At 42.5% G+C, this 22,990-nt stretch overlaps 1 protein-coding gene across 3 annotated transcripts in view; it reads left to right on the plus strand.

The window, feature by feature from the left end:
- The window catches only part of IDE (insulin degrading enzyme), a 109,790-nt gene extending 91,825 nt beyond the window's left edge, over positions 1 to 17,965 (plus strand). For all 3 annotated transcript variants that reach the window (XM_045809885.2, XM_045809886.2, XM_087862904.1), the window contains exons 20-25: positions 41 to 208; positions 7,836 to 8,108; positions 9,138 to 9,199; positions 12,349 to 12,421; positions 13,091 to 13,158; positions 13,774 to 17,965. In XM_045809885.2, the coding sequence (XP_045665841.1) occupies positions 41 to 208; positions 7,836 to 8,108; positions 9,138 to 9,199; positions 12,349 to 12,421; positions 13,091 to 13,158; positions 13,774 to 13,869 (740 nt within the window). In that variant the 3' untranslated portion in view covers positions 13,870 to 17,965. The remainder of the gene's footprint in view (positions 1 to 40; positions 209 to 7,835; positions 8,109 to 9,137; positions 9,200 to 12,348; positions 12,422 to 13,090; positions 13,159 to 13,773) is intronic.
- The last annotated feature ends 5,025 nt before the right edge of the window (positions 17,966 to 22,990 follow it).

Genomic DNA, 22,990 nt, shown 5'->3' on the forward strand with positions numbered 1-22,990 from the left:
AATAAGTTTTTGAACCTGTTCTCTTTTTGAAACTTCCTAGGAGGATGGTTCGTGTATCAGCAGAGGAATGAAGTTCACAATAACTGTGGCATCGAGATATACTACCAGACAGACATGCAGAGCACCTCCGAGAATATGTTTCTAGAGCTCTTCTGTCAAATCATCTCGGAACCTTGCTTCAATACCCTGCGTACCAAGGAGCAGCTGGGTGAGAGGGAAGCGGGGACTAGTAGGAGACCGTAGACTTTGAGCAACCCTTGTCCTCAGAAAACATTCTCCACATGTACAGTCCCCTTGCATGGTGCTGCAGTTGCTATATCGAGAAAGGCTTGTGAAAACCTTGATTATGGGGAATCCGCCTCTAAAAAATAAGCAATTAACATCTTTTGGACAGTAAAGCAATTCTTAAGGAGAAGACTGTGCGTTTACAGTACATACATGTCAATAAAGGATATTTTGGATGGGGGAGAGGGTGCTAATTGCAGGTTATTTATTATGAAAGGCAAGCCATACAGAGAAGCTTAGATTCATGAAACTTTGGGTTCCCTGAGGGCAGGTATTATCTCTTATCCATCTTTGTATCCCAAGCCTGAGGCATATAGAAGGTACTTGGTAAGTCTTGAGAAAATGTTTCAGGCAGAGTTTTAGGCACTATTAAAAGTCCTGGAGATCCTGGCAGGTTTAATCAATGAGAAAAGAAAGAAGCCCCAGTAATGACTGGGAAGAACCAATGAAAGAGGATTTGGATGAGTCTTTCCAGGTATTTTCATTTTTTAAACAACCACCACACTGGATGCTGGTCATGGAAAGTGGGTAAGCTATGAATGGTCCTTCCCTTCAAGGAGCTCACTATCTGATCAGCAATGAACAGAAGAGAAGTCCCTGCCCTCTCTGAGCTGCCATGATGGCGGGGGAGACAGACCATAAACAAACTATAAAGGAATAGTTACCATGCAGTGTGGTAATGTTGCTAAGAGTCTTCAGAGTTCAAAGGTCATGCTGAAGATAGTGACTTCCTCAGAAGTGGGACCCAAAGACACCACAGCTGTCAGAGATGTGGTTCAGGGCAGAGCAGCTGAAGGACAAAACCCACAAGCTCAGTTTGAAAAAGCTGTGGAAGGGTGACAGTGCGTAGCTCACAAGATGACAGCGGAAGTGTAACCTTCTGTTACTCGGTCTCTCGAGACTTTTAGTCCGAATAGAGTTGGTCCAGGAATGGATTCACATAAAGAACTTGGATGTGAAAGGAAACAGAGCTGGAATCCTGGTTAGGGGATAAAAACGAATTCAGGCTGTCCTAGGGGTGGGAATGACTTTCACATAGACTGAGGATGATTAGCTGGCAGACAGGTAGGAGTTGTGGGATGTGAGGCTGAATAATGGAGAGGGTTTTTTCCTTTTATTTTTTTATTTTAATGTTTTTTTATTATGTTAGTCACCATACGGTACATCCCTGGTTTCTGATGTAAAGTTCGATGATTCATTAGTTGCGTATAACACCCAGTGCACCATGCAGTACGTGCCCTCCTTACTGCCCATCACCATTCTATCCCATTCCCCCACCCACCTCCCCTCTGAAGCCCTCAGTTTGTTTCTCAGAGTCCATAGTCTCTCATGCTTCATTCCCCCTTCTGATTACCCCCCCTTTCTTTATCCCTTTCTTCCCCTACCGATCTTCCTAGTTCTTATGTTCCATAGATGAGAGAAATCATATGATGATTGTCTTTCTCTGTTTGACTTATTTCACTTAGCATTATCTCCTCCAGTGCCGTCCATGTTGCAGCAAATGTTGAGAACTCGTTCTGATAGCTGAGTAATATTCCATTGTATATATGGACCACAACTTCTTAATCCAGTCATCTGTTGAAGGGCATCTCGGTTCCTTCCACAATTTAGCTATTATGGACAATGCTGCTATGAACTTTGGGGTGCATATGGCCCTTCTCTAAACTACGTCTGTATCTTTGGGGTAAATACCCAATAGTGCAATGGCTGGATCATAGGGTAGCTCAATTTTTAACTTTTTAAGGGACCTCCACACTGTTTTCCAGGGTGGCTGTACCAACTTGCATTCCCACCAACAATGTAGGAGGGATCCCCTTTCTCCACATCCTCTCCAGCAATTGTTGTTTCTTGCCTTGTCAATTTTTGCCATTCTAACTGGCGTAAGGTGGTATCTTAGTGTGGTTTTGATTTGAATTTCCCTGATGGCTAATGATTTTGAACATTTTTTTCATGTGTCTGTTAGCCATTTGTATGTCCTCATTGGAAAAGTGTCTGTTCATATCTTCTGCCCATTTTATGATTTGTTTATTTGTCTCTCGCATATTGCGTTTGAGAAGTTCTTTGTAGATCTTGGATACCAGTCTTTTATCTGTAGCATCATTTGCAGATATATTCTCCCATTCCGTGAGCTGCCTCTTAGTTTTTTTGACTGTTTCCCTGGCTGTGCAGAAACTTTTTATCTTGATGAAGTCCCACAAGTTCATTTTATCTTTTGTTTCTCTTGCCTTTGGAGATGTGTCATGAAAAAGGTTGCTTTGGCCGATGTCGTAGAGGTTGCTGCCTATGTTCTCCTCTAGGATTTTGATGGATTCCTGTCTCACATCGAGGTCTTTCATCCATTTGGAGTTTATCTTTGTGTATGGTGTGAGAGATTGGTCAAGTTTCATTCTTTTGCATTTGGCTGTCCAATTTTCCCAGCACCATTTATTGAAGAGACTGTCTTTTTTCCACTGGATGTTTTTTCCTGCTTTATCAAAGATTAGTTGCCCAAAGAGCTGAGGGTCCATTTCTGGGTTCTCTATTCTGTTCCATTGGTCTGTGTGTCTGTTTTTGTGCCAGTACCATGCTGTCTTTGTGATCACAGCTTTGTAGTACAGCTCGAAATCCAGCATTGTGATGCCCCCAGCTTTGTTTTTCCTTTTCAACAGTTCCTTGGCGATTCGGGGCCTTTTCTGGTTCCATGCAAATTTAAGGACTATTTGTTCCAGTTCTTTGAAAAATGTCCTTGGTATTTTGATCAGGATAGCATTGAAAGTGTCGATTGCTCTGGGTAGCATGGACATTTTAACTATGTTAATTCTTCCGATCCATGAGCATGGAATATTTTTCCATCTTTTTGTGTCTTCTTCAATGTCTTTCAAGAGTGATTTATAGTTTCTAGAATATAGATCCTTTACGTCTCTGGTTAAGTTAATTCCAAGGTAACGTATGGTTTTTGGTGCTATTGTAAATGGGATCGATTCCCTAATTTCTCTTTCTTCAGTCTCATTATTCATGTATAGAAATGCAACTGATTTCTGAGCATTGATTTTGTATCCTGCCACGTTACTGAATTGCTCTATAACTTCTAATAGTTTGGGCGTGGATTCTTTTGGGTTTTCCATATAGAGTATCATGTCATCTACGAAGAGAGACATTTTGACTTCTTCTTTGCCGATTTGGATACCTTTTATCCCTTTTTGTTGTCTGATTGCTGTTGCAAGGACTTCTAGTACTACGTTGAATAATAGTGGCGATAGTGGGCATCCTTGTCGTGTTCCTGATCTTATGGGAAAGGCTTCCAGCTGTTCCCCATTGAGAATGATACTTGCTGTAGGCTTTTCATAGATGGTTTTTATGAGATTGAGGAATGTACCCTCTATCCCTACACTCTGAAGGGTTTTAAACAGGAAAGGATGCTGTATTTTGTCAAATGCTTTTTCTGCATCTATTGAGAGAATCATATTTTTGAATTTTTCCTTCTGGATAAAATCTATGACCCTGATAGATTTGCGAATGTTGAACCACCCTTGCATCCCAGGGATGAATCCCACTTGGTCATGATGGATAATCCTTTTAATGTACTGTTGGATTCTATTAGCCAGGATCTTGTTGAGGATTTTGGCGTCCATATTCATTAGGGAAATCGGTCTGTAATTCTCCTTTTTGATGGGGTCTTTGCCTGGTTTGGGGATCAAGGTAATATTGGCCTCATAGAATGAGTTTGGTAGCTTTCCTTCTGTGTCTATTTTTTTGAAATAGCTTTAGGAGAATAGGTACTATTTCTTCTTTGAATGTGTGGTAGAATTCCCCAGGAAAACCGTCCGAGCCTGGAGTTTTGTTTTTTGAAAGGTTGTTTATCATGTTTCAATCTCTTCATAATTAATTGGCCTGTTTAAAAAATCAATTTCTTCCTGTTTCAGCCTTGGTAGTTTATAGGTTTCCAGGAAGTCCTCCATCTCTTCCAGACTGCTTAATTTATTGGCATAAAGCTGTTGATAAAAGTTTGTAATAATCCTTCCAATTTCATTGGTGTTGGTTGTGACCTCTCCTTTTTCATTCATGATTTTATTAATTTGGGTCCTTTCTCTATTTTTTTGGATAAGTCTTGCCAGTGGTCTGTCAATTTTATTAATTCTCTCAACGAACCAGCTTCTAGTTCTGTCGATCTGCTCTACTGTACTCCTGGTTTCTAATTCATTGATTTCTGCTCTAATCTTGGTCAACTGCTTCCTCGTGCGTGGATTAGGCCTGTCCCTCTGTTGATGTTCCAGCTTCTTGAGCTGAGAATATAAGAACTGCATTTTAGATTTTTCTGTTCTTTTGAGTGAGGCTTGGATGGCTATGTATTTTCCCCTTAGGACTGCCTTTGCAGTATCCCATAGGTTTTGGACCATTGTGTTTTCATTCTTGTTGGTCTCCATAAATTGTTTAAATTGATTTTTGATTTCCTGGTTTATCGAATCATTCCTGAGCAGGATGGTTCTTAGTCTCCAAGTGTTTGAGTTTCTTCCAAATTTTTCCTTGTGGTTGAGTTCCAATTTCAAAGCGTTGTGGTCTGAGAATATGCAGGGAATAATTTCAGTCTTTTGGTATCGGTTGACCCAGAACATGGTCTATTCTTGAGAATGTTCCATGGGCATTAGAATAGAATGAGTATTCTTTGGTTCTGGGGTGTAGTGTTCTGTATATATCTATGAGGTCCAACTCTTCGAGTATGGCATTCAAAGCTCTTGTTCCTTTGCTGATTTCTTTTTAGGTGATCTGTCTATTGCTGATAGTGGAGTGTTGAGGTCTCCTACTATTAGTGTATTTTTATCTATATGTCTCTTTATTGTGGTTAAGAGTTGGCTTGTGTATCTTGCTGCTCCCCTGTTGGGGGCATATATATTTATAATTGTCATATCCACTTGTTGGATACATCCTTTAATATAGTGCCCTTCTGTGTCTCTAACTATAATCTTTAGTTTAAAATCCAATCTGTCTGCTATGAGAATTGCTACCCCAGCTTTCTTTTGAGGTCCATTGGCGTGAAAGATGGTATTCCATCCCTTTACTTTCAGTCTGAATGTATCTTTAGGTTCAAAGTGAGTCTCTTGTAGACAGCAAATGGATGGGTCATGTCTTTTTATCCAATCTGCAACCCGGTGGCGTTTATGGGAGCATTTAGGCCATTTACATTGAGACTGATTTTTTTTTTTTTTTAAAGATTTTATTTTTTTATTTGACAGAGATAGAGACAGCCAGCGAGAGAGGGAACACAAGCGGGGGAGTGGGAGAGGAAGAAGCAGGCTCATAGCAGAGGAGCCTGATGTGGGGCTCGATCCCGTAACGCTGGGATCACGCCCTGAGCCGAAGGCAGACGCTTAACTGCTCTGCCACCCAGGCGCCCCCATTGAGACTGATTATTGAGAGAGATGATTTTAATGATGCCATGTTGCCAGTAAAGTCTTTGTTTCTATAGATTGTGACTTTGTGTTCTGAATCACTCTTGGGGCCTTTTTACTTTTATAGAACCCCCCTTAATATCTCCTGTAGGGCTGGTTTCGTGGTTACGAAATTGGTCAATGACTGGCGATTCTGGAATGTCTTTATTTCTCCATCCATTCTGAATGACAGCCTTGCTGGATAGAGGATCCTTGGCTGCATGTTTTTCTCTGAAAGAGCTTTAAAAATGCCCCCCCCCAACCCTTTTTCTCATTCCAGGTCTGTGTAGACAGGTCTGACGTAATTCTGATACCTTTGCCTTGGTATGTGAGAAATTTCTTTGCCCTGGCCGCTTTCAGTACTGTATCCTTGGATCTAATATTTGCGAAATGCACTATGACGTGACGTGGTATAGGTTTGTCGTGGTTGAGTTTGGGAGGGGTCCTCTCTGCCTCTTGGACACGAATGTTTGTTTCCCTTGCTAGATTAGGGAAGTTTTCAGCTACAATTTGTTCAAATATCTCTTCTAGACCTCCGTTTTTCTCCACCCCCTCGGGGATGCCGATGATTCTGACATTGGAACATTTCATTGAGTCAGTAATCTCCCGTAACCTACATTCTTGAGCGTGGATTTTTTTGAGTCCAGATTCTATTTTAGCTTTCTCTTCTACTAACTCATCCTCCAATTCACCGATATGTTCTTCTGCCTCATTCACCCTGGCCGTCAGAGCCTCTAGTTTTGACTACATTTGTGGCTCATAGAATTTTTAATTTCTGCCAGATTTGCTCTCATTTCCGCCCTTAGAGATTCTGTATTCTCATTAACATTTTCGTTAATACTTTTTTCATGTCTACACATCATCTTGACCATTGTTACTCTGAATTCCATTTCTGATAATTTGATTATGTCCATATCCATTAGTTCTGTGGCAGAGGCCACAGACTCATTGTCTTTTCTTTGCTGGGGGGCACTTCTCCTTCTCCTCATTCTGATGAGGAGAGGTTGCGGGGTTGTCCAGAGCCCAAATTATTGACCGGGACCCAGGCCATGCACCCTTGTTTTATAGGGATCTTAGGGATGTGGGCTTCTTGATTTTTCAGCCTGCCTTCTGGGGAAGGGGCCTGTCGCGCCGATACTCAGGCAACCCTGTTTGGGTAGAGTCTCCGTGTCCCCTGCGAGGGGGGATGGGGATGGGCACCCTGTGAGCCAGTATTTCCAGGCTTTTGTTCTCTGGCAGCTTTCCCTGGCGGTTTTCTGTGCCTCTTCTGAGAGTCAGAGCAGCAGTGGCCGAATTTCAGCCTCTGTCACAGAACAGAGGGATTGCGGCCCGTTCTCTACTAATGTTCTGGCCACTTTAACTCTGTTTCTGTTGGTGCTGCTCAACCCTGCAGCGTCCGGGATGTGCGCCCCACACCCGGCGTCCCAGCCCTCACTTCCAGGGCCGGCGCGTCTCTGTCCTTTGTGTTTCTAACACCGCCAGCCGCCAGCCACCCCCCGCGCGCGCTCCCGGATCTCCCGGTGTCAGTCCGGTTCCAGTGAGCGCACCGGAGCTCCGGTTTTCAGTCTGGTGGCGCGCGTTCACGGCTCACCGGTCTCAGTCTGCTCTCTCACGGGTGCCCTCTGTGAGTCCGCCCGCTCCCCCGTGCAGGTGGCTACCGCTTCCCGGCGCCCGAACGCGGCAGCTCCCTCCCCCTTCCGTTTATCTTCCGATATCTGTGCGCGGTTTCACGGCTCCCCGCTTCGTACCTCAGTACTGAGCTCTGGAGATGTTCATTTGTAGAGATCCAGATGCGTCTTCTGCGTCTCAGGCTGATTCCGTGTGTGTTCAGGCTGGTCTGGTACCTATCCAGCTCGACTCAGGGGACCGGCTGAAAAAGGGGTCCCCTACTCCTCCGCCAGCTTAACTCCTTTTTTTTTTTTTTTTAAGAAGAAAGAATTACCTCCCAACTTTGCAACTGTTCTTCAGAGAGCTCTTTTGCTCTATCCTTAGGAACTTAGGATATCCTAATTGTTTATATTTCTTCAAAGGTGGATAATATAAAGCCTGAAAGATTTTATTGCTCTGATAAGTAAGTCTTGAAGGACTAAAAGTGGCTTGAGGCTCAAACGCCAAGGTCCTGACTGGCTGGTGGTTGTGTTTCAGGCTATATCGTCTTCAGCGGGCCTCGTCGAGCCAATGGCATACAGGGCTTACGATTCATCATCCAGTCAGAAAAGCCACCTCACTACCTAGAGAGCAGAGTGGAAGCTTTCCTAATCACCATGGAGAAGTCCATAGAGGACATGACAGAAGAGGCTTTTCAAAAACACATTCAAGCTTTAGCCATCCGCCGACTAGACAAACCAAAGAAACTATCCGCAGAGTGTGCTAAATACTGGGGGGAAATCATCTCTCAGCAATACAATTTTGACAGAGGTAAGGCAAAATTAGGGCCCCCGACATTTATGGGTTATAAGTTTCACGCTTGAGGACACGGAGGCCATTCTACAAAATGGTACCCGTCTGGTAGGTGATGTTCTGGGCTAATTGGTGGGGGTGCGGAGTGCATCACTTCTAAAGAACCATTTTTTTATGTAATAACAGTTTTTATTAGAGACTTTATCTTTTTTTTCCTCCTCTAAAACTAGAGGTGGCTCTACCTGTATCTCATAGTAATGCAGTAATAATAAATCTGATTTCACTTTTTTGTGTTCAGTTAGTGTGCCCCTGAGGCGCAGAGCACAGATATGTAGATATCTGTCATCGTCTCCCCCCCCCCCCCCAACACTAAAAAAAGAAAAAGGAAAATGTGCAGATTGAACTCTCCTGAGATAAGTGCTGCCCTGAGGCACAGGGGTTTAAACATTTGCTTGCAGGGATCTCCGGAAATGTGTCAATGCCTTTACATTTGGGGCAGCTGTGCTCCCTGCAGTCTCCTGCTCATGGGCTTCCTTCTACAGCAGAGATGAACAGCGTGGGCCGCTAAGCCGCACTGGAAGTCAGGGGGCTGCTTGTGTTCTCATTCTGACACCAGCAAGCTGAAGGTCTTGGTCAAGACGCCTTTTGGGGGGCCTCTGTTTCCTGTATTTTAGCCATTGGTAATAGTACCTACCATTTCTTGACCATTTGCCATGTGGGTAACACCATGTTACTGTCATTCATCATTTTCCTCAGTTCTCACGACAGCCCCTTTCAGTAGTTATGAACCTCAGTTTCGAAATGAAGAAACAGGCTCAGAAAGATTGACATGACTAGCCTACAGATCCAGTAGCTCCTCAGTAGAGAGCCAGGATATCTTCTGAACTCTTCATTTGATATTTATCCCCTTACTACTCGCAGGCTTGGTGATCACTTAAAAACAGGGATACCGAAGAGCACCGAGTGAAGTATATTGTCATTTAATGTAGTATTCTGGGCTACCTGAGATGGAAATACTAGTGAATTATTGTTTGATTGCTTTTTCAGACAATACAGAAGTTGCATATTTAAAGACACTTACCAAGGAAGATATCATCAAATTCTACAAGGTAGGCTGAACTTACATGTTTAGGTTTTGACTCGTAAGCAAATATTATTTGTGCCGTGTCGTATGTTACTGCTTTGAACCTGCTGCCCTGCTTAGAGCTGCAGCCTCGGTCAGCTCGCCTTCTCAAGGGTTCTACCTGTGAAGCAGCAGCAGGAGCTTGTGTGGCTTCTGAATGAAGACCTGGGGGACTAGAGCTTCTAAACCTCAGTTTCCTTATTTACAAAATAGAGATTAATAGGAGTATTAATTGAAATGAGGTACATGAAGTGATTGGCACTTAGCATTTAATAAATGGTCTCTGTGGCTGTTACCTCTTCAGTAGTAATTCTCAGCCTCAGAGTTTTTTAAATGTTTTAATCAGAATGCTTTAAATCGGAATATGTTTTCCTCGTTGATATAAGTTTTAGTTGTGTTTATTTATTGCTTCAGACTGTTTGCTTTGTGAAGGTAGGTATCTGTTCCCAGTGGCTTATGAGAAAGGGTGATCATTTTCAGCTCTTTTTCGTTTCTAAGGCATTCGTTCAAGGCAGTATTAGTTCTGGGTGTTTAAAAAGAGTGATGTCCTAATATAACTTGCTCTAGTGTTGCCATAAGCAATGAGGATTTTTTTTCTTTCCCTCCACAAATTCTATTCATTTGAAATTACACGTAGTACCTAATTATTGAATTTGTAAGACTAGCAGTTATAAGACTGAGTCTTTCTTGTCTTAAAAAATGAGAGTTTTATTACCAAGCTTAAGCTAAGTCTACAACATCGTTTCCCTAGCTGTGTTCCATGGTAAACTAGTGTTCCCCAAGATATTAGTAGGGGCACCTACAAGAAAGGGTTTCATGACCATGTAAGTTTGGGAAAGACTGTACTCTTTATACTTGTTTTTGGAGAATCAGCAGTGTGTTATGTTAGCATTTTAAAAGTTCTAAGAAACCCCATAGTAAAGATTTCTTTAGCCTAGCATTTAATTTTGAGTAACAGAACTTTTTTTTTTTTTTTAATGATTTTATTTATTTATTTTTTTTTTTGGAGAGAGTGTGTGTGTGAGCAGGGGGAGGGGCAGAGGGAGAGAGAGAGAATCCCAAGCAGACTGAGCACAGAGCCCAACACAGCTCGATCTTATAATTCTGATATCATGACCTGAGCCGAAACCCGAGTCGGATGCTTAACCGAAAAAAAAGGATTCATGATAAATCACTTTAGGAAGTTTTGTTAGGGGGCACCTGGGTGGCTCAGTCATTTAGCGCCTGCCTTCAGCTCAGGTCGTGGTCCCAGGGTCCTGGGATCGAGCCCCGAGTGAGGCTCCCCGCTTAGGCGGAAGCCTGCTTCTCCCTCTCCCTCTGCCTGTACTTCCCTGGCTTGTGCTCTCTCTCTATCAAATCCATAAATAAAAACCTTTTTTTTTTTTTAAGAAAAAAAAAAGTTTCATTAGTCAGGAGCGCCTGTGTGGCTCAGTCGATTAAGCGTCCAACTCTTGGGTTTCAGCTCAGGTCATGATCTCAGGGTCCTGGGATGGAGCTCCACATTGGGCTCCCTGCTCAGCAGAGAGTCTCCTTCTCCCTCTGCCTCTCCCCCTGGTCGTGCTCTTTTCTCTCTCTCTCTTTCTCACTCTCAGATAAATAAATAAAATTTTTTTAAAAGATTTTATTTATTTATTTGACAGAGAGAGACAGCCAGCGAGAGAGGGAACACAAGCAGGGGGAGTGGGAGAGGAAGAAGCAGGCTCCCAGCGGAGGAGCCTGATGGTGGGGCTCGATCCCAGAATGCTGGGATCACGCCCTGAGCCAAAGGCAGACGCCCAACGACTGAGCCACCCAGGCTCCCCAGATAAATAGATAAATAAAATCTTAAAAAAAGAAAGAAAGGAAAGGGAAGGGGAAAGGAAAGAAAGAAGGAAGGGAGGGAATGAGGGGAAGGAAAGGAAAGGGGAAAGGGAAGAAAGATAGAGATTGTCCAAAGTTGGTTGGGAAATTGAGACTAATCTGAAACTGAAGAGGGAGTTACACTCTATTGATAAAGGTTGATAAGAGGGCAATGAAGGTTTAGGTGAAAAGGGATTGTGAATAGATCTTTGGAAGCAAACTTTACTCAAGAAACAATCTGAGACGATCTCAGATGAGGGACTGTGTGTTACTGGAGGCAAACCTGGGCTGAGCTCCTAAAAGAGGCTGGAAGGGCCAGCGCAGGCCCGTGGGCCATCCTGCCAGCTAGAGGGAGCCACGGTCGCATTTGTTGTGCAACATCATCAGGGTTTCCATTGCAGCTGCACAGGACCAGGCTTATAATAACTGGTCCATAAACAGTTATTTAGCTGATTTGGCTTTGTCGATGATCTCTCCCTCTGAGGGTATACTCAGGGGAAGCTTCATCAAAGCTTGTGTTTTCCCTTTGGAAAAGACAGATAATGGTCCAGCATTAAGGAAAAGTTCAAGAGACACTTTTCCATAGGATCTACCAACTCACCAGTCCTGGTGTTCATCGTATGACCTAGGGAAGTCCTTCATAGCAGCCTGGTGGAGTGGAGAGAACCAGCTTGCTTCTCTCATACCATCATTGTGAGCTGTGTGACTTCAGCAAGTCGTCCTACCTCCCTGTGTCTCATAGTCTGTGTCTCTAAAATCAGACCATTGTGACACTTAGCTTACAGGGAATCAAGTGTGCTGATGCAGGAGAGTGCCTGATGCAAGGTGGGACTCGACAAATGTTCGTTGCCTTTCTCTTTTGGTAGATGAGGAACCATGGTAGTGCCCTGGTGCAGAATCCAAGAAGGTTCTTAGAGGAGCAGGTTGTGCCCGTCCCTTGACTAAGCTCTGGCCATTGCCTCTGTAGTCACTAAAGATCAGCAGGGTGTAGCCCTGTGTCACACCCCGATGAGTACTAGGCTAGGTTTTCAATCCCAGCCCAGGTACTTATTAACTGTAGGAGTTTGAATACATCACTTAATCTCCGTGGACTCCATTTTCATTTGTAAAATGGGGTTAATAATAATTGCCTACCTTACCTAATCTTTGTAGAGTTTGAAGGAAATACTCAAGTGAGGGGAAACATCTCTCTGTTTCTCACTATGTGAGAGCTGATTCTTCATATATGTAAAAGAGTACTTCATTTTAAGTTCCTTAGTGGGCCAGAAGGGTGACCCTGCTCTTCCTTCTCCCCAGGAAATGTTGGCAGTAGATGCCCCAAGGAGACATAAGGTATCAGTCCATGTTCTTGCCAGAGAAATGGATTCTTGTAAGTATTGAATACTGACTTTTGTTAAAGTATAGTTTAAGGCACAGGATGGCTGTCCCTTGCCGTCGGCACATCCCTTAACAGAGCACCAGAGAGTAAAGAGGTAGAGAAGGGGACTAATTGGAGGCAGGGTCTGCTCTATCAAAGCAAAAATAAGGGGCAGAGGGAAATGAGGCAGTGAAGGAGAGAGCCAGCATTAGGTGGCACAGTGCCAAGCTGGTCACAACTTTTCAAGAAAACACAGCTAGTTACTAGTAGGACATCTTTGGAGAAGCTATGTGGGACCACTGCATGCAGTTTATCTGTTCAGTCCTTCCCATCTTCTGTCTCTGAGTTGCCAAGGTTTACCCCACAACCATTAGCTCCCATGGCCTTCTGGGTTGTTTTACTGGATCCTTTCTGGTGGTCACACCCTCAGGGTCCAGTGAGGCCAGGCATGGGCACCAAAGTTGCTGTGGGCAAGGCTTTATAGCCACAGTAACATCATGAACCATCACTGGGGACAGTCGGGATAGGAGGTAGGACCAGCAGTCGATGTCTGGGGAGCAGACAGCCTGAGAGGATATGGGCCTGGTACAGTTTCTTAATGAGCCAAGTCCAGTTTCATTTTTTTTTTTTTAAGTTGCTCTTGTATGCCGGTATTATTAAGTAACTTTCATTTTCTTCTAGGTCCTGTGGTTGGAGAGTTCCCATGTCAAAATGATATAAATTTGTCACAAGCACCAGCCCTGCCACAAGTAAGAAATGCAGATGTCATCTTAGATTGCATGGTTAGAGGACTTCCTACTTGGAAGGCGCTTGTTCATCAGGACACATAAGACTCGAGGTTTCAGGTCACCAGGTGTTTGAGCCCCTGCTTTACATTCCCCGTAAAGGCCAGGTCACCATTCTGACAGCTCCCAGGGGTCATGCCTTTGTCATCTGTGGAAAGACTCGGCCTCTGACCTTGTTTGCCTTTGCTTCTAGTTGAACAATTATGTTGCTCTGCAGCGAGTTATCTCCAGCCACGTCTGTACCTAGCCCCTTCCATGGTGCCAGAGTATTCGAATCATCTGGAAAGGCTGGCACTTACTGGCAGCCCCTGCCTCGTGCTGGAGACTTGCGTGCTAGCTCTGTGTCCTAGCCCTTGCGTGGCCAGAGGAAAGCCAAGGGTCTTCTTTCTGGCGCTGGGTCCCACTCAGACACTCCCCATAGGTTTGCATAGACCCTCCCGCCTTGCTGAATCAGGAAGATCAGATCGTAATGTGGGGGGCAGAAACTAGTGTGTATGTTAAAAAAAAAAAAAAAGTCAATGTCCTAGTCAGTCTGCTTTTTCAGACTATAAACACTAAGAGAACTTTTTTTCTTTGCAGCCTGAAGTGATTCAGAACATGACTGAGTTCAAGCGTGGTTTGCCACTGTTTCCCCTTGTGAAACCACATATTAACTTCATGGCTGCAAAACTCTGAAGAATCCTCAATGGGGGGAAAGTGCGGGTGGACGCATCCCCGAGTCTTCAGGGGCTCGGAAAACAACCTCGGCCACTTGAATAGTTTCTGGTTCACTATTAGAGAGACAGGGAAAAAAAGGAGTTTGTCAAATGTCATTATGTAGAAATATTAAAAATCCAAAGTAATGAGATTACAAAATCTTATAGATGTAGAATATTTTTAAATACATGCCTCTTAAATATTTTAAGATTTTTCTTTTCATTACTAAGAGGAATTTCCCTCCTATAACAGTACTTAAAATGATGAATGATATTCCTATAGACTCCTCCCTTCCCTACTCTGTAAAATAGTCACTTGTCAGAAGACAATATGTTAGGTTGTTTTTTTTTTTTTCTAAAAGCCTCCTAGGTTGACAGAAAAGGCTTTAAAACCTTTAGAAAGGTAATACCTTTTTAAAAACTGATTCTCAGATTTACTTTCTACTTGGTGGTTTCATGTAAATCAATGGGGAACATTAACATTTGGCAGATAATGAACAAAGCAAAGTAATTTCTTTTATTAGTGAAATTGCTGATTATATAAGGCATGGTTTTAATCTTTTTATAAAATTTGAACATATTTTTTATTCAAACTAGTAAAATGCTGGAAAACCCTACACACCCTACTTATTTACTCTAGAAATACAGACTTACCTTACATCAATTTTGTCCCAAACTGAATTTCTCAGGATTACTGTGATTTCTTTCTTTCTGATTGAATTATATTGACATTCTTGTTCACAGTTGGTTTGCAGTGTTCCATCAGTTTTTACCTTTTCCCATCAATAACATTTATTGTATTTATTTAATGAGTACAAATAGGGTCAACTTCAGATCCCACTGAGTGTGTGACATGCTTTTCCAGCATCAGCTTTATAAACACTTGTAACTTTTTACTACCATAATAATTGCAGTCAGTATGTGAACCAAAATATTTGCCCCATTATGAATTTAAAAGACAACAAGTACAAAGCCACCTTTTTGAAGGTATAAAAAATAAAGCCTTGATTCTTAAATAGTGTGATCTCCAGAAGACTCTAAAAATCCCTTTTTGCTACCAGTCTAATACTGCCTTAAGTGTTAAGTTATTTTTTGAATATATAAATATAAACATACAAACACAGATGAAGACTGGAGTGGACTTTTAAAAACTATTTTTTTCATGAGATACTATTTTAGATGAAATTGTTACTGTAGATTTAACAGCTGTTTTGAAATATTTACTGTTATTAAAACTTGCTTCAAGAGAAATTGTGAATATCCTTCCATGCACAGGCACTAGTAAACAGTACGTGGCCCAGTTGTTCACTAACTCAGGCAAAGTACAGAATGGCATATTCTCAGATGACATCTTACCTCTACGTGAGTGGTTTGGCCAGGACTTCTTTCCGTAGAGTCATGTCTTTTCGCACCTTAGGTTTTCACATTCGCCATTTCCCAGATAATCTATATTTGGGGCAAGAATGATATAATCACAACTGCGGAGGCTGCTTTAGAAAGCGGGGCTCCATTTCTACTGTCAGATAAATGTGGTGCTGTACCCGTCTTTTTACCCCGACCTTCAGGAGCTTCCTTGTGGGAAGCCTGTCTTCGTCCATCAGAAGGCGTGTGAGCCGTCACCTCCTTCTGGTTTTATGCATTTGTAGACTATGCAGCTTTTCATCAAACTGCAAATATATACAAGAGGGATCTAAAATTAGCCCTGAGTATTGAAATCCACCACTGTAAGAGTAAATAACCCACCTACCTTTTCTGTGGAAAATTATGTGCTATTGAGTCATTTTTAGCTCTTTTTAAAAAAAAATGGGTGAAATTTAACAGTGTCATTTTTATGAGAAAGTCACATGAAGAAATGGGAAAGGAATCTCATGTAGTCTTCCAGGAGCCTGTGGTTGTTGTTCGGGGTGTCCCAGCATTGTCTGGTTTCCAAGGGGGATCGAGAGCTGCTGTTGAATCACTCAGGCAAACTAATGGATTCATTGAAATGGGTCCAAGCTGCAGTCCATGAGCAATAACAGACTACCCCAGATACTGCTGTTTACTCAGTGCTTAGTAAATGAGATTTGTGGGAAACAAACTAAGTTATTAGTTACTTAGGACTTTTTTAAAAAGTCTTCTTTTGGCCTAGTTGATGTGGAAGGGAGAGCATGTGACACAGCCAGTATGGCAGAGTGCTGGGGTAATCCTGTTTACAATAAATTGCCTGAATTTAACCTCTGGCGTTTGCATTTGTATTATTTTTACAGTTTTAGTGGTCAGCCTACCTCTCAACATCCCAATTTGACAATATTTCTTGCTTTCATTATTCCTAATGCAGAAAGCAGTGAATTGGTTTTTAAAAAAAAAATTTTTTTTTTAATGTATCTGGGTGACAGTGATTTAGCCAAATGGGTCAGTTTCACACTCATGAGAGTAGATCGCTTTTGTCAAAGGAATCTTGGCGTGAGAAGCTGAGCTCCTTGCTGTGCGTATTGTCACTGACCCCAAGCCCAGAAAGATTTGTCCTTGGCATTACAGGGAGAAAAACAAAAAGGGTAGAAAAACATTTCCTCTACAGCTAGTTTTGCATCTTCTCACCACATCTCCAGCATCGGGTTAGGCAGATATCTTGTCCACTCCCTGGCTTCTGACACCCTGCCAAGATAATCTTTCTACTAACGTGGTTGCCAGCTGGCTCACATGGGCATTTCAAGAGGAAATGTGCTCATACCTCAGTTTGCAGCTAGACAATGGTGCGGCCCACGCAGTCAGCACTGTGCTCAGGGATGATGCAGCAGGCCTCTCCGGAGGCCCAGGGCAGCCCCAGGTTTTGTGGCATGGGGCAGTTTTCCCCTCTCACGGTGCATAGGGGAATCATGTGAGCTTCCTACCATATTCTCTAATAGAGCTTCGCAGAATGTTTAGGTCTATGGTGAAAACCAAGGATTCTCACACACTCACCTCCCCTTTGTAGGGGCGGTTCCTGCCCTCCTAATCCTCCCTGGCAGGGCCTCCGACCAGTCGGCTCCTGGATCCCAGGTATTCTGTGCTGCCTGTAGATGAAGTTGATTGCCCTTGTCAACCCGAGGCTCCTTGTGGCAGCGCCTGTTGGAACGCTGAATTGCTGCTATTCTCACCCAAGGCCAGCTCTTCAAAGATACCATATCATTTGGGACCACTCATGCCCTAAGAGAACATTAACCTCACAAAGTACTTTTCTAGATTACAGACCACCCTCAGAGACATCTTCCACAATCAACTTTTGACACAGAAGGACAGTGGTTAAAATTACCTTCGTCATGCCAGTGTTTCAGGGTGGGAATAGGCTCAGAAAGGCTAAGCAGTTGGCCCAGGACCGTGTTAGGAAGCACAGATTTAAATCTCCACTCTGATCTTTCAACTCGAGACCTCATTGTTCCCTGTGGATTTCCTATAATAAGACCTACCAAGTTCATGAATGTACTTGTGGAACAAAGTAGAAAAGCATTTGCTTTTGCATTTGTATGAAACTTCACCTTTTCACACGTGCCATTTTAGTCTCCCAACCTTTGCCCGGCTTGGAGGGAGTGAGGTCAGATCTCACAGCGGAGGTATGTCCCGTCCACGGTGGTTTCCACTCCGCTGGGCTGTCTTGCGGCCAGTAAGAACTGCCTGCAGGATCCCTGTGTTTCGGTTAATCCAGACCATTGCCTCCTGGCCTGCTAAACGCTTGAATCAACGCAGGCCCTCCTTTCCGGTGCCCCTGGAGTGGTGAGAGTCTCTGGGATCCTTAAAGAAATTGAGGAAAGGAGTGCCAGGAAGAGTCCAGCTCACCTGTGACCCCAGCACTAAGAGACAACCGCGTTTAGATCATGGTTTCTTTGCAGTCTTCTTCCTGTGCATATGGGATGGGGTCAGATATTCGGTGTTGGAACTTCTTCCTTCAATGGTCTATATTGAAATTTTTCCACGTAAATACTCTTGAGGTACAAAATGTGATTTTGTTTTTGTTGTTGGGTGTTTGGTGTCATGTACTGTCGTTTGTTTATCGAATCCTCTTTGTAGGATGTTTAGGTTGTTTTCAAACTTTGTTGCGTGATAAAGCTTCTTGTGCTGAATATGAGTGTGGTTTTCTGGTTATTTCTTTAAATTGCTGGGTTATAGAATATGAATATATCATTTAACATTTTTCAAAAAATTTTACATCTTTAGAAAAGTGAAAATAGTATAATAAATTCCCATGTCTTCACCGGTTTTATGTCTGCTACGTATTGCTCCCTCCCTCCTTTAAGTAGGTCGCAGACATCATGACTCCTTACCCCTAAATTGGCCATCAAGTCTCTCCTAATAACAAAGGCAATGTGTAGTAAGGAATTTGGCCTCACCCAAAGGAAGGACCCGCCTTTGTCCCCTTTGTCTTTAGGTAAACTTGACAAATGAGATAAATTTCTTGAAAGACACAAATTACCAAAACAGACATGAAAAGAAATAGTTTGAATATTCCTGTATCTGTTTAAGAAATTGAATTACTCTTCTTCCCACAAAGAAAATTCTAGGCCCAGATGGCTTCACTGGTAAATTCTATCATACATTTAAGTATGAAATTATACTATCGTATGTAATATTTTAGAAAACAGGAGGGAACCGTATTAAAATATTAGCAATATGAATCCAGCAATGTGTAAAAAGGAATTTTTGTACAGTTGATTTTTAAATATTATACAAACCTTACTTGACAAAGTGGGGTTTTCTCAGGAATGCAAGGTTGGTATAATATTTGAAAATCAATTAGTATTATTTACCATAATAACAAAATTGAGAAACCATGGGATCACTTTACAAAGTTGAGTAAAAGCATTTTACAAGATTCATAAAAGCTCTCAGCAAATGAATAGAAGGGAACTTTTTCAACATAATAAAGGGACTTATAAAATACCTAGTGGTAACATATTTAAGGGTTTACTGTTGAACACTCCCCCCACCCGCAAGATCTGCACCGAGATGAGGATGTATGTATGCTCTTACCACTATTCGAACTTGTATTTGAGGTACTAGTCAGTACAGTAGATTGGAAAGGCTGAAGTACAACTGTCTATTCACAAATGACATGAGCACGTACAAAAAAAAATCCTAAGGACTAAAAAAATGCTGCGACTAATAATTAACAAGGTTTCAGGAGATAAATCAACATTAAATCAATTGCATCTCTATATACTGTCAACAAAAATCAAATATAATTTTCCATAACTCCAAAAATTAAGTAGGGTTAAATCTTTTTAAATGGGGAAAAGCTATACACTGAAAATTTCAAAACATTACTGAAAGTTTTAAAAGACCTGAATGAAAGGATATTTGTGTCATATCCAAGGATTGGAATACAGGATTTTTTGGCAGATATTTATGAATTGATTTCGAAATTTACATGGACATACAAAGAATCTTGAATAGCTAAAATAATTCTGGAAAAGAAGAACACAGTCTGATAGCAAATCTTATATAAAACTATAGTAATCAAGGGGCACGTGGGTGGCTCTGTCAGTTAAGTGTCCTACTCTTGATTTTGGCTCAGGTCATGATCTCAGGGCCGTGGGATTGAACCCCACATCAGGCTCTGCACTCAGTGGGGAGTCTGCTTGAGATTCTCTCCCTTTCCTTCTGCCCTTCCTCCCCACTCTCGCAAAATAAATAAATTTACAAAACCCACTATAGTAATCCAGATAGTGTGGTATTGGCCTAAGGATAGATAGAGATCAATGGAGGAGAATAGAGTCCACAAGTAGATCCCCAGGTTGATTTTAATTGACTTGACAAAAATGCCATGGTAATCCAGTGAGGGGAAAAACAGTCTTCAACGAATGCTTCAAAATCAACTAGATAGCCTTGGGCAGGGGGGGGGGGGGAACTGAACCTCAACTCTAACCCCACAGTATATACGAAACTCAAAAAAGATTTAAACAAAAACTAAACCTATACAATTTCTAGGGGGAAACAAAATATTTTTGAAGTTTGGTAGACAAAAGTTTCTTAGAGTGCAAAAGGCACTAACCACCAAATTTTCAAGTTTAAAAATGCCTATTGTTTAAAAGATACCCATAGGGACACCTAGGTGGCTAAGTCGGTTAAGTGTCTGCCTTTGACTCAGGTCATGATCTCAGGGTCCTGGGATCGAGCCCCATATCAAGCTCCCTGCTCAGTGCGGAGTCTGTTTCTCCCTCTCCCTCTGCTGCTCTCCCTGCTTGTGTTCTCTCTCTCTCTGTCTAAATAAATAAAATATTTTAAAAAATAAAGTAAAAGATACCCATAAAGAAAAAAAGCTGCAGACTTGGAGACAATATCTGCATCACTTAAATCAGACAAAGGACTTATAAGAATACATAGGGGCACCTGGCTGGCTCCATCACTACTTTGGAGCAAGATAAAAGCAGCTTAGCTATTTGATCTGTGCCTACTGCGGTCACAATAATTGCAGTTTAATCAAGATGGCCATTTCCCAGGACGCCTGGGTGGCTCAGTTGGTTTAGCATTGGACTATTGATTTCTGCTCAGGTCATGATCTCAGGGTTGTGAGATCAAGCCCCTGAGAGGCTCTGTGCTGGGCACGGAGCCTGCTTAAGATTCTCTTCCTCCCTCTCCCTGCCCACCAAAAAAGATGGTCATTTTCCTTCCTCTGTGTGTGTGTGTGTGTGTGTGTGTGTGTGTGTGTGTTTTAAAGAGAGGGAGGGAAGGAGAGAGAATACCAAGCAGGCTCGTGTGTGTGTGTGTGTGTGTGTGTGTGTGTGTGTGTGTGTTTTAAAGAGAGGGAGGGAAGGAGAGAGAATACCAAGCAGGCTCGTGTGTGTGTGTGTGTGTGTGTGTGTGTGTGTGTGTGTTTTAAAGAGAGGGAGGGAAGGAGAGAGAATACCAAGCAGGCTCCATACCCAGCGTGGAGCCCCATGTGGGGCTCGATCTCACAACCTGGAGATCATGACCTGAGCCAACATCAAGACTCAGATGCTTAACCAGTTGAGCCACCCAGGCACCCCTCTGTGTATTTTGTAAGGCATAGAGGCTATCAGTCTATTACCTTTGGCCAAATCCCCAAAAGTGACCAGAATGGTGACTAGATGAATTTTACTGGTTAATCTGATTCTTCAAAGCCTTTATTATGGGTGACTAGCACCAGTTTTGAACCAGTATCTGAACTCTGTCTCAACATTTCACACACCCTAATTTCCCGAAACATGGACCTCATTAAGGAAATTTAGGCTTTTTTTTTTAAGATTTTATTTATTTGACAGAGAGAGAGACAGCCAGCAAGAGAGGGAACACAAGCAGGGGGAGTGGGAGAGGAAGAAGCAGGCTCATAGCGGAAGAGCCTGATGTGGGACTCGATCCCATAACGCCAGGATCACGCCCTGAGCCGGAGGCAGACGCTTAACCGCTGTGCCACCCAGGCGCCCCAAGGAAATTTAGGCTTTGCTTAGACTTGTTTCATCGCCAGAGGCTAAACTTCCATAAATGTGAGCCTTCATTATGGCTTTCTGAACCTAAGGCTTGAGCTAGCATAGCCTAACCTAATTAATAGTTAAAAGCTTGGTTAGTTTGGTCCTTTGATTCTAAAAGACTTTTTATATGTAGGTGGGGTCTCTGGCTGACTCAGTAGGTAGAACATGTGACTCTTGATCTCAGGGTCGTGAGTTCAAGTTCCACGTTGGGTGGAGAGATTAGAATACTTAAAAACAAAATCTTAGAAAAAATGATAGATACGTTCAATGTGCAACTAAAGAGCAAGAGAAGCAATAAAAATTAAAGCTGCAGTGCACGCCTCTTCCATATGCATCAGAATGGCCCAAACTGAAAGACTAACAATCGCAAGTGATGGTAAGCAGCTGCGTCTCACGCCTGGCTGCGGAAGTGTAAGTTGGTGCAACCACTTCGGGAGAACTGTCTGGCAGTATCTCCTAAAGCTGTCTGTCCCTCCTGATGACTACATCTGTTAACAATTCAAAACATTACTATCTGTGGAAAATGTTTTGGGAAGCACTGCCCTAGGTCCTTGCTACTCAAAGTATGGGTATCACCTGGGAATTTGCTAAAAATGCAAGAATCTTGGGCCCTACCCCAGAATACTGGAGCAAATCTGCCTCTTAACAAGAAGCCCAGGTGAGTCATATGTACAATGAAGTTTGAGGAGCACTGCCAGTGACCTCTCATCAATTAAAACTCTCCCACTGGAGTGAAAAATACAAGGGAGATTTAATTTTTACAAAACTATTTTTGAATATCCTGGGTTTTTTTTAAAACTTTTTTTATTGCACAAAATGGTATACAGTTCAATGAATTATCACTAAGTGAACACACCTATGTAGTGACAAGTCAGGGCAAAGAAATAAAGTACCTACCTACCTTTTTTTTTAAGATTTTATTTTTAAGTATTCTAATCTCTCCGCCCAACGTGGAACTTGAACTCATGACCCTGAGATCAAGAGTCACATGTTCTACCTACTGAGTCAGCCAGAGACCCCACCCACATATCTTTAAAAAGTCCTGCTGCCTGGATCCTTTCCCAGACCTGATTGAAGCGGTCTGGGAGGGACCTGGGCATCCAGACAGTTTACAAGCACCACTGGCCTGAGAACCACGGCTGACGTTGCAAAGACGAGGTTGTCCGCCAGATGGAGACAAAGCACTTCTCTGTGGCAAAGGCTCCCCACACACAAAACCCATTCTCTGACTACATCTGTAACCAAATTCCAATTTCTGTCATGTACCGAGCAGGGCAAACATGTGGGAAGATAGGTAAAATTATCCATGGTACTGTTGCTTGCCAACCACAGATATTCTTGCCCCCGCTGGGGAAAATTCCAGGAACCAATTTAAAAAATAACGTGTGGCTAAAAATATATCCTATTCACCCAACCACCTGAGCTAGCATCTGGAAATATTTTCTAACCTTTTCCTAGCTCGCTTTGATAAAGTAGACCATATAAATTAACATCAAGACTGCAAATTAAAAAGGATGGGACTATAATAGAGTGGACATTTTTGAAATATGATCACTCCAAAAACTATGCAAATAGAAATTGACATCAGTATGAGCAAATTAGCTTAAGATATGCTCACTGGATTTTAGGAAATATACAGATATGATAATGTAACATACA

The sequence above is a fragment of the Ursus americanus genome, chromosome 6 (genome assembly GCF_024610735.1).
Source record: "Ursus americanus isolate L20-20 chromosome 6, mUrsAme1.1.p, whole genome shotgun sequence".
Taxonomy (NCBI): domain Eukaryota; kingdom Metazoa; phylum Chordata; class Mammalia; order Carnivora; family Ursidae; genus Ursus; species Ursus americanus.